Genomic DNA, 14,657 nt, shown 5'->3' with positions numbered 1-14,657 from the left:
AGCATCCTGAACTTCTCTTTGACCAGATATTTGTTCAGGCCTCTCAGGTCTAGGAAGGGGCGCATCCCCCCTGTTTTCTTTTCCACAAGGAAGTACCTAGAATAGAATCCCTGCCCTTCCTGCCCGGGTTCGACTGCATTGGCGCTGACAAGGGCGGAGAGTTCCTCTGCAAGTACCTGCTTGTGATGGGAGCTGAAGGATTGGGCTCCCGGTGGGCAATTTGGTGGAGTGGAGGCCAAATGCAGGGTGTATCCGCATTGCACTATTTGGAGAACCCACTGGTCGGAGGTTATCAGAGGCCACCTTTGGTGAAAAGCTTTCAACCTCCCTCCGACCGGCAGGTCGTCTGGTACAGCTATGTTCCCATGGATCCAGTCAAAAGCCCGTCCCTGGCTTTTGCTGTGGAGGCGCAGGGGGCTGCTTAGGCGCACGCTGTTGACGGGAACGAGCGCGCTGGGACTGTCCCTGTGCCTGAGGAGGCCTTCGGGCCGGCTGGGTGTACCTATGCTTGCTGCAGGCGTAGGGTGCAGCCTGCCGGGCCCGGGAAAAACGTCCACCTGCAGAGGTGGATGCTGAAGGCGCCCGGTGGGAGAGCTTATCGAGAGCGGTTTCCCGCTGGTGTAGTTGGTCCACTAACTGCTCGACCTTCTCGCCGAAAATGTTATCCACCCGGCAAGGGACATCCGCCAGTCGCTGCTGGGTGCGGTTGTCCAGGTCAGAGGCACGCAGCCAGGAGAGTCTGCGCATCACTATACCTTGGGCCGCAGCTCGGGATGCCACATCACAGGTGTCATAGATACCCCCTGGACAGGAACTTTCTGCACGCCTTCAGCTGCCTGACCACCTCTTGAAAAGGCCTGGACTGCTCCGGAGGGAGCTTGTCGACCAGATCCGCCAGTTGCCTCACATTGCTCCGCATGTGAATGCTCATGTAGAGCTAGTATGACTGGATGCGGGTCACGAGCATGGAAGATTGGTAGGCCTTCCTCCCAAAAGAGTCCAGAGTGCGAGACTCCCGCCCAGGGGGCGCCGAGGCGGTATTCCTCAAACTCCGTGCTCTCTTGAGAGCAGAGTCCACGACCGCCGAGTCATGAGGCAATTGGGGCCGCATCAACTCTGGGTCTGAGTGGATCCTGTATTGGGACTCCGCTTTCTTGGGGATGGTGGGATTAGATAATGGCTTCAGCCAGTTCCGAAGCAGTGTCTCCTTAAGGACATTGTGCAATGGCACCGTGGAAGACTCTCTAGGTGGTGATGAATAGTCGAGGACCTCGAGCATCTCACCCCTCGGCTCATCCATGGTGACCACGGGAAAGGGAATGCAAATAGACATATCCCTGACGAAGGAGGCAAATGAGAGGCTCTCAGGGGGCGAGAGCTTCCTCTCCGGTGAAGGAGTGGGGTCGGAGGGAAGGCCCACAAGACTCCTCTGAAGAGAAATATCTGGGGTCCTCCTACTCCCCCCACGAGGCCTCTTCCTCGGTGTCGGACATGAGCTCTTGCAGCTCAGACCTCAACCGGGCCCGTCTCGACTGCGAGGAACCACGTCCTCGGTGATGGCGTCGAGCGGTGGACTCCCACGCCGGCGGGGATTAAGCTCCCTCCATTGATATCGACGGGGACTCCACCTGCGTGGCGGTTGACACCGGTGCCGCAAGCGGCGTCGGAGGCCTCGGCATCGGGCTAGAGCACACCGGCGCCTCCACCAACGGCGCCGGGGGCGCAAGCACCCCCAGTGCCGGCACAGCCTGGTGCATCAGCCCTTCCAGAATTCCCAGAAGGATGGCTCGGAGGCACTCGTCCAGGCCCACTGTCGGGAAAGGCAGGGGGGCCGGTGTGGGTGTCGGTGCCGGAAGCTGCTCGGGTCCAGGAGACGGTACCGAAGCACCCGCGGACTGACGCAGCGACACCTCTTCAACCGAGGGGGAATGCTCCTCTCGGCACTGCCTCTTCCTGGGCGTCGAGTCCTCCCTCAAGGTGCCGGAGCTGGCAGTCCCGTGCGCCATGGGCGACAGATTACGGTGCTTCTTGGCTTTCTTTCGATGCCCGTCATCGGCGCTCGGCGACAGAGATGAAGAGGAGGTAGAACCCCCCCCCCCCCCCCCGGCCTCGAGGAATTGGATCCGACAGGGTTCGGTCCCGATGGCCCTGGGTAGAGGGAGTGGCCAGGTCCGACTGCCCGCGCAGCCGCTCACCCCCGCCGTCACCGGCAGGCCAACGGTACCTGTACTCCTGGGGTCGGTGCCAGAGTCGGCGCCGATTTCGTCGACATCGGTACCGGTACCGAAGATCCGGCCGTTGACACCTATGCCATCGAAGTCGACGTCGAAGGGCCGGCGCAAGTTCCGAAAAGACGGTCCCGAAGAACTTGCCTCGCCACCTGTGTCTGCTTCCTTAAGCCGAGAAACAAGGTGCACGTCTTGGTATTATGCTCCGGGCCGAGGCACTGGAGGCACCAAGCGTGGGTAACGGTTTGCGAGATCTGCCGGCCGCACCGACCACACTTTTTGAATCCGCTCGGGACCTTCGAGGATATGGACGGAAAAATCGCGTCGGCGAAGTCAAAGTCATCGATGGTGGCGGTGAAAAAGCACACCCGAAAAAGAAAACGACCGCGCGGCCACAAGGCTGCAACGAAGCGCCCTCGCGGCTAAGAACGACGAGGACACTTTTTTTTTTAAAACAATAGAAAAGAAATACGCGAACGCGTACGCAAAGAGAGAAAAACCGCAGCTAGGCTGCGATCCGGTTTCCGGGGCTGACAGGGAGAGAGACGGTAACACGTCTCCAGCACGGAATAGAAAAAAACTGAACGGGAACGGTCACGCATGGGCGGGAAGACGGCCGCGCATGCGCGGTGGGTGTGCCCTGCGTGCGGGACCGCCCGCGAAGTTTTCTTCCGGTTGGTGGGGGCTGCTGTGGACGTCAACCCCAGTCGTGAGAACAAGCAGCCTGCTTGTCCTCGGAGAAGAGAGTGTTATCCACAGAAATAGAGAACTGGGGAGGAGGAGAGGTTGGTTTAGGGGGAAAGATGAGAAGTTCAGTCTTGATCATGTTTAGTTTCAGATGGCGCTGAGACATCCAGGCAGCAATGTCAGACAGGCAGGCTGATACTTTGGCCTGGATTTCGGCTGAGATTTCTGGTGTGGAGAGGTAGATCTGGGAATCATCAGCGTAAAGATGATACTGAAAACCATGGGATGAGATAGAGTACCAAGGGAAGAAGTATAGATGGAGAAAAGAAGAGGTCTCAGGACAGGTCCCTGAGGTACACCAACTGACAGTTGGTACAAATCTACCAGGGGCTTACATCCTAGCTGGATTTCACTGAAATCTAGCAGGAATTTCAGCCAAATGAATTCATGAAAAGGGCCCTTGTTAAATACATATGGACAAACAAGAGTGAGAGTAACAGAGATGCCTACGGATCCTATAACCAGACTTCTAGCAAAATCAGATTTCTAAATCTCATTTTCTCCTGCTTCTGTTAGAGAAAAAAGGGAAAGACTCAAGCCACTTTGGCTGACTGAAGAGAAGGGAAGGAAGAAAAGCTCATCCTTCACATCCTTGGGTAGAAAGCCACAGTGTCATGTCTATCCTGGCAGGGAGTTGAGGAGGGGTGAGAATGCCAGGCAAAGCAATAATGGTATATCATTTTCATACATATGCAATCTCTGCTTGGTGAGGGGTATGTGCCAAAGTATGTGCTATTGTCGCCAAGCTGTAAACTGCACACATATCCTATGTGTACAATGAATTGCTGTAACATGGAGGCGAATACCCCACAAATATTAATGGCATGAGCCTCAGGGTCTACCATAACTTGGTAACCTCAAATAAACTAGCCAACTGACAACAGGACTATTTTGTCCTGGAAGACCTTGCCATCTGTATATTCCAAAAACTGAAGAACGGAGAGGGACTGCATTTAAACCCCCTTCCAGAGATAACAGATGGGATGTGGAGACATGAAAACTGGAAATTTTATCTCACGTTCTTTGTGAAGCCCAACCAGGAGAATGCTGATTGGTACGTTGTTGCCTAATTCTAAGTGCAGCACATTAATAATTTCGGGTGAAAATAGCAATTATTTACGTTAGAAATTTGCACTGACATCCCACTGAAATAAAGCCATTATTGGATGACAGGCTTGGGGAACAGATTATATCAACATCTAACAATGGCAATAAGGGAAGTATGAAAACAGGAACTGAAAAAGCATCATGTACCACAGATGGTCGTATTCAGAAATTAATAAAAAACAAATACCTGTCATCAATGGAGTCCACTTTTTCTTGGATCTTGTCAGAATTTATGTTGCCATCACTTTCTAGCCTTCTCCCCGTCTCTACTACAGCATTTATCTTTTCCTCACTTGCATCCATCGTGGTCATGAAGTCCTCTTGTTTTTTAATAGCTGCCTCTGCTGCTTCCAAGGTAGTGGGTAATTCAGTGTGTGCCAAAACATACTCCTACAAATCATAGAAATGTACATCACTTCAGTTCAGTGTGAGGAAAAGAGGTTGTTTTGCTTTTGACAGTTATTGGATGTTGGGGAGTTTGTTCCCTTTGAGGACTTGAAACAGAATTATGCTCTAGGAACAGGGATATCTTTACCTATCTTCAGATCAAACATTACAGGATGGGGCAGGGTTGGTATAGAATAGACCCATATGATACTGAACACTTTGAAAATTTATGGAAGTCTTTGGCTAAGTGGTCTCGACCTCTTTCCTTGCTACATAAATTTTTAGAGGTTGGTCCTTTCAAAAATTTGGGCTTATGGAGCAATGGGAAAGTGATCTTGAGATGGAGATTATTGTGAATGGAAACGAGTGTTTCAAGAGGCTCAAAAATCTTCTATTTGTGTATTGATTAAAGAGAATGCTTATAAGGTGGTTACTAGGTGATACTATGTGATACTATATGCCTGTGAAGTTAAAAGCCATGCTTCCTAATTCCACAACTGCTGTGTGTTGGCAATGTCTGGAGTCTAAAGGTACCTTTATCCATATTTGGTGGGAGTGTGGCAAAATTCAACAATTTTGGACTCGGGTGATTCAAGGGTTGAATAACATTTTGGGGGAATGACGTTCCCCTTGACTCCTTTGGCATGTTTGTTGGGACTCAGCAACACCAAGGGCTTTAAGTGGCAAGTTCGCCTAGCTGCAGCAAAATGTGTGATTGCAGCACATTGGAAACAGACATCTGGACCTACAGAGGTGGATTGGTTGGCAAGGGTGGCTCATGTTCATGAATTGGAGATACTTACGGACAGAGTTCACGGTCGTTATGACCCTGACAAGGAAGAGAGGACTCACCTTGCTCTTTTATTTGCTATTGCTGAGCTGGAGGGATAGTTAGATGTGTAAGGTGGGCACTGCAGAGTAACAGTGTGTCCCTGGCTTATCTTTTTTGGGTTGGGTGATGGGGGATAGGAGTAGTTTGGGGTTATTTCTCTGTATTTCAGCTTGGTTTAATGAAGTTTGTATTCAAAGGTTTTCTTTCAATAAAAATATATTGATACAAAAAAAAAAAAAAAAAAAGAAATGTACATCACTTCAAGTGTACAGTTTCTTAGCCATCATGAGATGTTGTGGCAAAAATACCCAAATTACGCCACTTCTTGGTAATGTGGCCTACACTGGTCTAATGCGAAGTTACTCCTATCCTCACAGTGAAAGGAAAAAATAAGAGGTAAAATCAGGACACAAAGGACAACAAGAAACTCTGTTTTTCATTCTCCAAGTCTGCAAGGCCTCACTCTCCATCCCCAAAGGGCATGAAGGCACCCACATTTAAATAACATGATTACTGCCCTTTACTTGGGCTGAAAACAAAGTTTTTCTGATTTTGTCCCTTAGACACAGCCTTAGCTGTTAGCAAATGGCTTGGATGTTGCTTCATCTGTAGCTTCTCAGGCCTTGTGAGCTTTAAAAAAAACAATAAAAAACCAGTTGTCTCTTCTACAGAATTTCAAGGGCACACTAACAATCACCACAGTCACCTCTCCATCAATAACAATTACTGCTAAACCTTTATTTTGAAAATTCTTCCAGCAGCTCTCCCTGAACCCCTAGGAGCATCCACGTTAGTAAGGTTACCTCACACTCAAAGGGCCCTGACCAGTCCTTTTGTTACCATAAATGACATCACACAATATATTAACTAATCTGAGCCAACTCCGTTACAAGCAATTAGCACCACAAATAACTGGCTCCTGGGAGTTGACAACAAATACTTTAATAATTTAAAAAGCAAACCTTTTAAATGATGACTAATCTTACTTGTTGCCTACAATTTTGAAATACTGCACAGCAGAGGATACATTATTTTAAAAAGACTGTACTGGCAAAGTACACAAACAGTAAGTTGCTAATTATTTATATACTGTGCTCTTCATTTCATTTATACCGCCATGTATGAAATCAAACCGCTAGTATTAGCTTTAACTTTGTGTTACAACAAATATAAAAGGCTCCAAACATCAGATTTCTGACATGTTCTTTTCATTGTACATCACTTTGAGCCTGAGTGATAAGGATAAACGGATACATTTTGAAATGCAAAGGCACTGTGATGCTTTAAAAGATAAGACAATTTTATACTAACAAACTTATTGATAATCAGGATCTAAGAAGTGGGCTGCTAGTGATGGACTTGATGGGCTGTAAGCCTCCTTACAACAAAAATTCTCTCATCTAGCATAGATCCAATCCCAAGGACAATGAACTAGGGAATTAAGAAAACTGGTTTTCCTGTTTTCATTGTGTTTTTTTGAAAGAAGTTGCACAATTTATCCCCATCAACTTAATGGTTAAACTTTTAACCCACCTGATTATTAAGAAATGCTTCTGCTTGCTTAGTGTCTCTGAGGAACAACTGGTAGGCGTGGGACTGAGAAAGTAGGTTCTGCCTGTTCTCCCACATCTTGTGAAGCTCATTCCATCCTGTGTCCAAGGCTTGCAGACGCTGACGTAAGAACATATACTGTGCATCAGTTTGCCCCTGAGTTACCATCTCTCCCATGTCCCTCATCTTCTGGTAGTCATCTTCATAGTTATCAATTTCATTTTTGATGTTCTCATGCTGAGTCAGCAACTTTTCAGCCTCAGCCAGGGTGTTTGGCATATCTTCTGAAGCAATTGCTGTCTGGGTTCTGGATAGCCAGGACTGGAAATCATCCAGATCACGCAGAAATTGTTGCAATTTGCTGGCCTCCCCGAGGGACTCTTCACGATTCTTGAGAGTAGTTTTCATTTCTTCCCATACATTATTGATTTCGGAAAGCTGTGCCAGGATGGCCTGCGCTTGGTCAGGATGCTCGGCTTCTAGCTTTTCTGCCTCTTTCTCCAGATCAGTTAGTTTAGCTTCAATGGCTGCTAAGTCTCGCTCCATGCCCGTTAACTTCCTCTGAAGAGCCATGACTCCAGCAAGGTCATTGCCTAGTTCTTGTGTGGATTCAATGACTTTGGTCTTTTCTCTAATCCATGACTTGGTTTCATTACACTCAAGATGGTAATTCTGGATACTTAGGGCAGAGCTAAGTGCATCCTTCCTTCTATCCACCAGTTCTCTGAACTGACTCCACCTGAAAACAAAGGAAACACAATCAATGGTACCAAACATAAAAGCACACTTCAAATGAACTGAATATATGTATATATTGTAAAGGCCAAGAAATCTTTGAAGTTAAAACATAACTCTTGGATTAAGTATCTCTACTTAATGGCATAGCCTAACAGAAGTTATCTCCTGCTTTACACACCAGGTAGCATTTAAAAAGGACCAGAGTTTGCTCTAACATACTATGGGGTAGACATTCAAAGCAAGGCTCCTGGCCATTTAAATCACTTGGTTGCGACTAAGCGGGAATATTCAAGCAGCATTTAACTGGAAGCATCGCTAAATAATCCTGCTAACTGGCCATTCCTAACCAGCGAGGTTAGGTGTGGAATGGTGACATTCACGCTGTAACTGTGTCAGGACATAAAAAAAGGCTGTCCTAACTTTATGTAGCGAGGTTAACTGGACACTGGTCTGAATATTGACTGGTACCTGACTGACCTTCGGGTAGCAGCAGATATGGTCCAGCGGTTCGCTCCCCCCTCCGATCCCACCTCCCATTTATCTCGGCTCTGGCAGCACCGGATGGCACGCGCACTACACAGGCGACAGGAATAGTACAGATACTTCGTGACTATTATGCGACCCTGTATGCTTCACCTGACCCACGTGAGGGACCTTCGGCGGTGGATTATCTGGAGAGCTCAGGTATTCCTCGGCTTTCGGAAGCCGCCATTATGCAGCTGAATGCCCCATTGGGAGGGAGAGAGTTGCAGTGGGTGGTTAAATCACTCTAGAGGGGCACAGCTCCGGGCCCAGATGGATATGTGACCAAATTCTATCAATGCATGTTTCCTCAGATTGGTGCCCCGTTGATCGAGTTTTTTGAGTCATCACTTTCTTTGGGGTCCTTTCCTAGGCATTCGAATACAGCTGCGATAACCTTGATACCCAAGCCGGGCAAGCCAGCTGACTCCCCAGGTTCTTATCGGCCGATCTCCCTGATAAATGTTGACCTGAAGATTTTGGCCTGTGTCCTGGCGGACCGACTAGCGCCGCATATAGCAACTTTGGTGGGAGAGGGGCAGGTAGGATTTGAGCGGGGTCGGCATTCTTCCCTAAATGTGCAGAAGGTATGTCTAGCAATTGCGCATAGCCTTTCTTGTAACAATCCCTTACTCTTGATTAGCCTAGACGCAGAAAAGGCTTTCGATTGGGTAAGATGGGACTATCTATTCTCCGTTCTGGAATTTGTAGGAATCACGGGCTGGTACTTGCAAACGGTGAAAGCGCTATATGAACACCCTACAGCGTTTTTAGTGGCAAATGGTCTACGTTCAGCTGCGTTCCCAGTCGCTTGCGGTACAAGGCAGGGGTGCCCTCTGTCCCCTCTACTGTTCCTCCTTTATCTTGAACTCCTGTTGCGCTCTATTCAACGGAACCCGGAGATATCAGGTGTGGTTTTTCCCTTGTTCTCCATGAAAACCTTGGCCTTTGCTGATGACGTTTTAGTTACCCTAACAAAACCCCAGCAATCGGTTTCTCCTCTGCTTGAGGAAATAGAGGAGTTTAGTTACTTTTCTGGTTTCTCACTGAACCTGCAGAAATCTGTGGCGTTCCCCATACAGGAGCAAATAAAAGAAAGGTGGCAGGGTGGCTTTCCCTTGTCTTGGATGTCTGGCCTGTTGAAGTACTTGGGGGTGTGGATCCCGTCGCAATTATCGCAACTCTATGACCTGAACGTGAAACCCTTAAGATCACGCGCAAGAACCACGCTACAGGTGTGGCAGTCACTGCCATTATCTGCGATGGGTCGTATTGCTCTCTACAATATGGTGTTGGTACCCAAGTGGACATACATTTTGCAGATGTTGCCCATATTGCTTAGCCGACAGGATGAGCGTTTGGTAACGCGGCTGGTGTCGCGTTGCATATGGCAGGGAAAGAGAGCGCGGGTGGCGGCAGCTCAGTTGTATTTACCTCGGAACCAGGGAGGCTGGGGGCTTTTGAATGTTAAGTTACTGTCTGTAGCGAGCAATATGAGACATATCTCCGACTGGGTCCAGAACACGAGACATTTTTCCTGCATGGCGGAGGAGAGGCGGTTGTTGGGGCCAATGCATGTTAGCAGTTGGTTGCATGGACATGCCCGAACGCTCCGCGCACCCGGCTGCTATGCAGTCATATTTCAGCCGTTGAAGAGGGCGTGGAGGTGGGTGTGTCGCTTCTTTGGGATCTTGTCAGCTTCTTCTCCCTTGCTGCCGCTTCAGGGTAATCCAGGGTTCCCGTCTGGTTCATCCTCTGCCCAATTTGTGGCCTGGGCGGCGAGAGGGGCGCATTTCTTGCATCAGTTGTATATGGCGGAGGGTACTTTGAAATCGTTGGAGGACTGGCGGGCGGAGTTTGGGGCTGTGCCCAGGTATTTCTTCGCGTGGTTTCAGTTGAGGCACTATATCAGGTCACTTCCGGTGGCATCCCTGACCCAGGGGGTGTGGGAGAGGTTGCTTACTGTCTATGCCCTGGACGCACAGCTGGCAGTTCCCCTTAAATATTTTCATATGTGTTTGAGGGAGCAACTGGGGGAGGTGGATTATGAGAAGACAGCTGCTCAGCGGAACAGGGAGTTATCACTTCGTCTTCGGGGTGAACACTTGAAAACTTATACTTTGAATATCCCGAAGTTAACCGAGAGTGTGACGCTGTGGGAAACTCTTTATAAGTTTGTGATGCGAGTGTATATTTCACCGCATAGAGCAATGAGAGCAATCATGCATGAAGATAAGTGTGCCAAGTGCGGCCACTCCCCAGCAGACCTTGGCCATATGTTTTGGCATTGTCCGCCTGTTTTGCAGTTCTGGAAGTTGATGTGTGGCCATGTTTCGGCTCTCTGGGGAGTTGCCTGGAGGGCCCATGCATTACAGTTGTTTGATCAATTTTACCTCTCTGTGCAGAGAGTCCAGGGGTTAAAACCATTTCTGAAACGGTCAGTCCTCATGGGCAAAAAAGGTAATTCTCCAGCACTGGATGGGAGCGGAACCACCTACCCTTCAGCAGTGGCGGGCTAGGATGATACATTTATGTGCGTTGGAGCGTCGGGGGGTCAGAGACCTAGCCTCGACCACGGGGAAAGCATATTGTCAGAGGTGGTCACCATTTTGGGACTTGTTAACCCCAGTAGCACGCAGTAGAATCTTGAATTCGTAAGGGTATATCATGGAGGATGGGGGAGGGTTAAGGGGAGGTGGCGTTCTGTTGGTTCTACATGTGTACAAGGTAGAGGTGTGGTGGGTGTGCCGAGGGCTATAAGGTCCTTGGTGCTCCGATTTGTACAACATGCCTCTGTGTCTCATGTTCTTGCCTTTGGTTCTGTTTATTATTTGGGAAATTTCAATAAAAAGATTCAACCATAAGGGAGAAAAGGGAGTTAAAGATTAAACAAAAGGTATTCCTTTTCTCTTTTACTTATTGATCTAGACCAAGAGGCTAATACATGGAAAGTTTCTACTGCTTTATACTTGATTCCATCAATTAAAATTGCGACAAATAAAAATGTTCACACATAAAAAGTTGTAAGGAGGGGAGGGGGTAGGGGGGAGAAAAACAGAAAAACGTGATTGACAACGTTGGGTATGTTGTTGGAATGTCGATTTTGTATACTGAGCCATGTTGTATGAATAAGTCAAGCAGATTTGTATTATACATATCGTCAATAAAACAGTTTAAACATAATTATCTGATAAAAATACCTGCAATATGAAAGTTTGACTTAACAAAATGATGACATATACAATATGAAAAAATATATAATTTAATTACTTAAATAAGGGCAAGTCAAATAGAAGCTGAATAGTTTGGTTGTACTAAGGCTCTTCTACACACAGAATGGTCTCAACATACTATGATTAATTATACCATAGTACCAAATAATTTTCCATCTCTCTCAATATTCACAGTCTTCATTCTAAGATACATACCTTGTGTTGAGTTTGTCTTGCTGTGCTTTGATTTCCTTCTCGCTTGGATGCCCACTGTGAATTAGCTGTCGAGCAATCTGGTTCACCACTGCCACACGTGAGGCCTGATTGTTCATCTCTGGTTCCAAACTTTCAAATCTGAAATGAAAATTCCAACAGAATAATTACATTTCTTTTATGTAATATATTGAAAATATAAATAAAATTTTGAAAAAAATGAAAAAAGGTTCAGTCACTAAAAAATTTGGTTTTAAATGTGTCAGCTAGCTTGAAAATATAAATAAAATTTTGAAACAAAAAGAAAAAGGTTCAGTCCCTAAAAAAAATAAGTTTTAAACGTGTCAGCTAGCAACAAGTTTAATAATCCTTCAGCAACTGGTGATAAAGTTGTTCTTACCTGTGCTGTACAACTTCCAAGTCTTCAAGTTTCTCTGGAATCTGCATATTGTTTAACCATGATTCCTTCTCATCAATCCACAATTCACAAGCATCTGCTTCACTGAACATTTTGTAAAGGGCAAGAGCATCCTGTAGAGCCTGTTTACGTAGCCGTGCAAGTTCAGCAACCTCTTTATATCTTTCCTCTATTCCAGACAATCTACCCTGCACATCTGGGGATTCAGCATGTTCATCTGGAAGAGATTTGGCCTGTTCATGAAGGGAATCAATAATTTGCCTGTAGCTTGCAATTTCTTCTGCCACATCTTTATGTTTCTTGACCAAGGCCTGAGTGGAATATTCATCATGGCCAACATCACTGCTGGATACAATTCTGAGGATGTCCAACATCCAAGCATCAATATCATCAGCATCAGCTTGGAACTGGTGAACACTGGAGGCCTCTTCTAAGCGTGTCTTCCTAATAGCAGATAACTGTGCAAGATTATCCCATTGTTTTTGAATATCCTTAATTCGCTCTCTAATTTTTTCAGACCCAAAGTGCTCCTCAGCAATCATGTCTTCACCTTCTCTTATTGTCTGCTGGAAGTGTCCACAACGCCCACTCATTTCATCTTCAAATGCTTTATGCTTACTCAGGAGACGAATTACACTTGTCAAGTCCTTCCCATAGTCATCAGATGACAGGATCTGCTCTTTTTCTCGTATCCAACCCTCTTCTTCAGCCATTTCCCAGAAGAACTTCCACAGACGTCTAGACTCTTCCAAGCGTGCACGACGTTCTGCTGCAAGCTGGCACAGTTCTTGGTAACAGAACTCCATATGAGCGACACGATCCCGAATAACTTGAGGATCACATGGTTTGTAACCTGTTAAGAAGTCAGCACATTTTCTTATTTTCAGACTTTAAATATTAAATGTGCACCTTTTCAACTGTAAAAGCATTCAGCAGTAATAATCTCTTAAACAGACAGGCTTCATTTTAAATCTGGTATGTAGTAGCTGGAAAAGTTTAAAGTCTCAGTTCAAGTCTAACATATCCACAATAAATTTTCTATTTTTGCCAGACACTGGTAGGACACCAACAAGGGGGTTAGGGAAGCTGGTGTTCAAATTTTCAAGTTGGGACCAACAGCTGGCCCTGTTTTAACAGTGTTTGGTTGCTGAGTGATAACATCTAACATCATCCTCCTCACTAGCCCTGCTACAAAGCAAATGCACAAAAAATATTCTAGTTAACTTTAGAAATTTAGTTACAAGCAGTATAATAACTTCTTCTAGACAGGCTTTCAGCTTCTGGATATCTAGAAATAGGAACTTAAACAGATGGTGGTTGATATTCAAAGCAATTTAACCGGAAAGGAGAGGCTCCTGGCCAGTTAAATTGCTGATATTGAGTGGCACTTAACTGGTTAGTTCTTCTAAATATCAACACTAACTGCTAAAGCCACAGCTGCTGATTTTGAAGGTGGTCTGGGGCCAGGGTCGGCACTTATGTGGGTAATTGCCAATATTCCGAACATACCTGCATAAGTTAACCAGACAAATCAGACTGCATAAAAAGTAGTCCCTGGTTTGGTTTCACTTAGGTGGCCGTATGTAACTGGATATTCAACGTCAGTGCCAGGATATGGCCCAGCACTAGAAATTCCGGCATAATGGCTGTGGTGGCCAAACAAAACACTAACCATCGCCAGCTGAATAAAAAAATTCTCATATGTTAGTTCTGCATAGGATTCAAAATATATTCACTTTCAGTTCTTTTGACCTGTACAGCATGTAGTAAATCACAGAAAAGACTAATGCCCCCATCCACACCCATTTCTTCTTGTTCATGCTGCAAGGATATAACTTAGCTGGCTTAACTGCAGAAGTTGAGCACTTGTAGAATATCACTCCTTATTGAGGTCAGTGTTCATTTACCATTTTGGATACAGAGTTACACAAGATCTCAAACTTTATATCAAACATCCATGCTCCACTTTCATGTCTTACCAGAAAGCTTTATAATAATCCATATACTCAAAGGAGAGAGGCTGTTATCTAACCATTTGGCCTGCTGAGCCCCCATGGCTTTGCTGGATGGTACTGGCCACTATTAATCTGCTAACACTGATCCAGCTGTATTCTGGGGAGCTGCATCCTGTAGGGATGGTTGTGTCACCTTTATCCACTTTTTCTCATTACCTCCTTGTTGTACATTACTCAAAGGTCCACAAATTTCTCTGCCCCAACCCACCATTCTCACTGACCCAGCTGGCTTCTGAGAAGATGAAGCTGGTTACACCACACACTGCTATGTTACCAGGGTGTGTCTTCTTGTTTACCCTTTGTTTTCTTCTTGCTGGACGCATCCAGCACAACATTCTTTTCATCCAATCTGTTGACTTCAAAACACTATATTTATCCAGGGTAAAATGGATGAGGGGTTAGCACTCAACGGTAGTCCAGATAGCATCAAGTCAGATATGTGAATCTACACAGCATTTGTTTATTTGATTATATGTTTTTTTCACTAAGGTATTTAAAGTGCTATACAGCAACGTATAGAATTAAAAATCAAATCAACTAGCATACTTTTCTCTGGACAAGAGTATAAAGGGAACATTTTACTAAAGCATGGTGCATTCTTGAGCAACAGTAAATCTATTTTAACATAATTTAAGATTCAGCCAGGTGGACCAATAGGTTAAGTGTCCACAGATACTCCTCTAGGGT

At 46.1% G+C, this 14,657-nt stretch overlaps 1 protein-coding gene across 2 annotated transcripts in view; it reads right to left on the bottom strand.

Moving 5' to 3' along the window:
* The window catches only part of SPTBN1 (spectrin beta, non-erythrocytic 1), a 547,674-nt gene that overhangs the window by 115,618 nt on the left and 417,399 nt on the right, over positions 1–14,657 (bottom strand). For both annotated transcript variants that reach the window (XM_030195847.1, XM_030195848.1), the window contains 4 exons: positions 11,938–12,808; positions 11,541–11,678; positions 6,835–7,591; positions 4,270–4,472 (listed from right to left, as the gene is read on the bottom strand). In XM_030195847.1, coding sequence (XP_030051707.1) covers positions 4,270–4,472; positions 6,835–7,591; positions 11,541–11,678; positions 11,938–12,808 — 1,969 coding nt within the window. The remainder of the gene's footprint in view (positions 1–4,269; positions 4,473–6,834; positions 7,592–11,540; positions 11,679–11,937; positions 12,809–14,657) is intronic.

This window comes from Microcaecilia unicolor, chromosome 3, assembly GCF_901765095.1.
Source record: "Microcaecilia unicolor chromosome 3, aMicUni1.1, whole genome shotgun sequence".
Lineage (NCBI taxonomy): Eukaryota > Metazoa > Chordata > Amphibia > Gymnophiona > Siphonopidae > Microcaecilia > Microcaecilia unicolor.
Note: the sequence above shows the minus strand (reverse complement) of the source record. Positions and strands in the feature narration are given on the sequence as shown.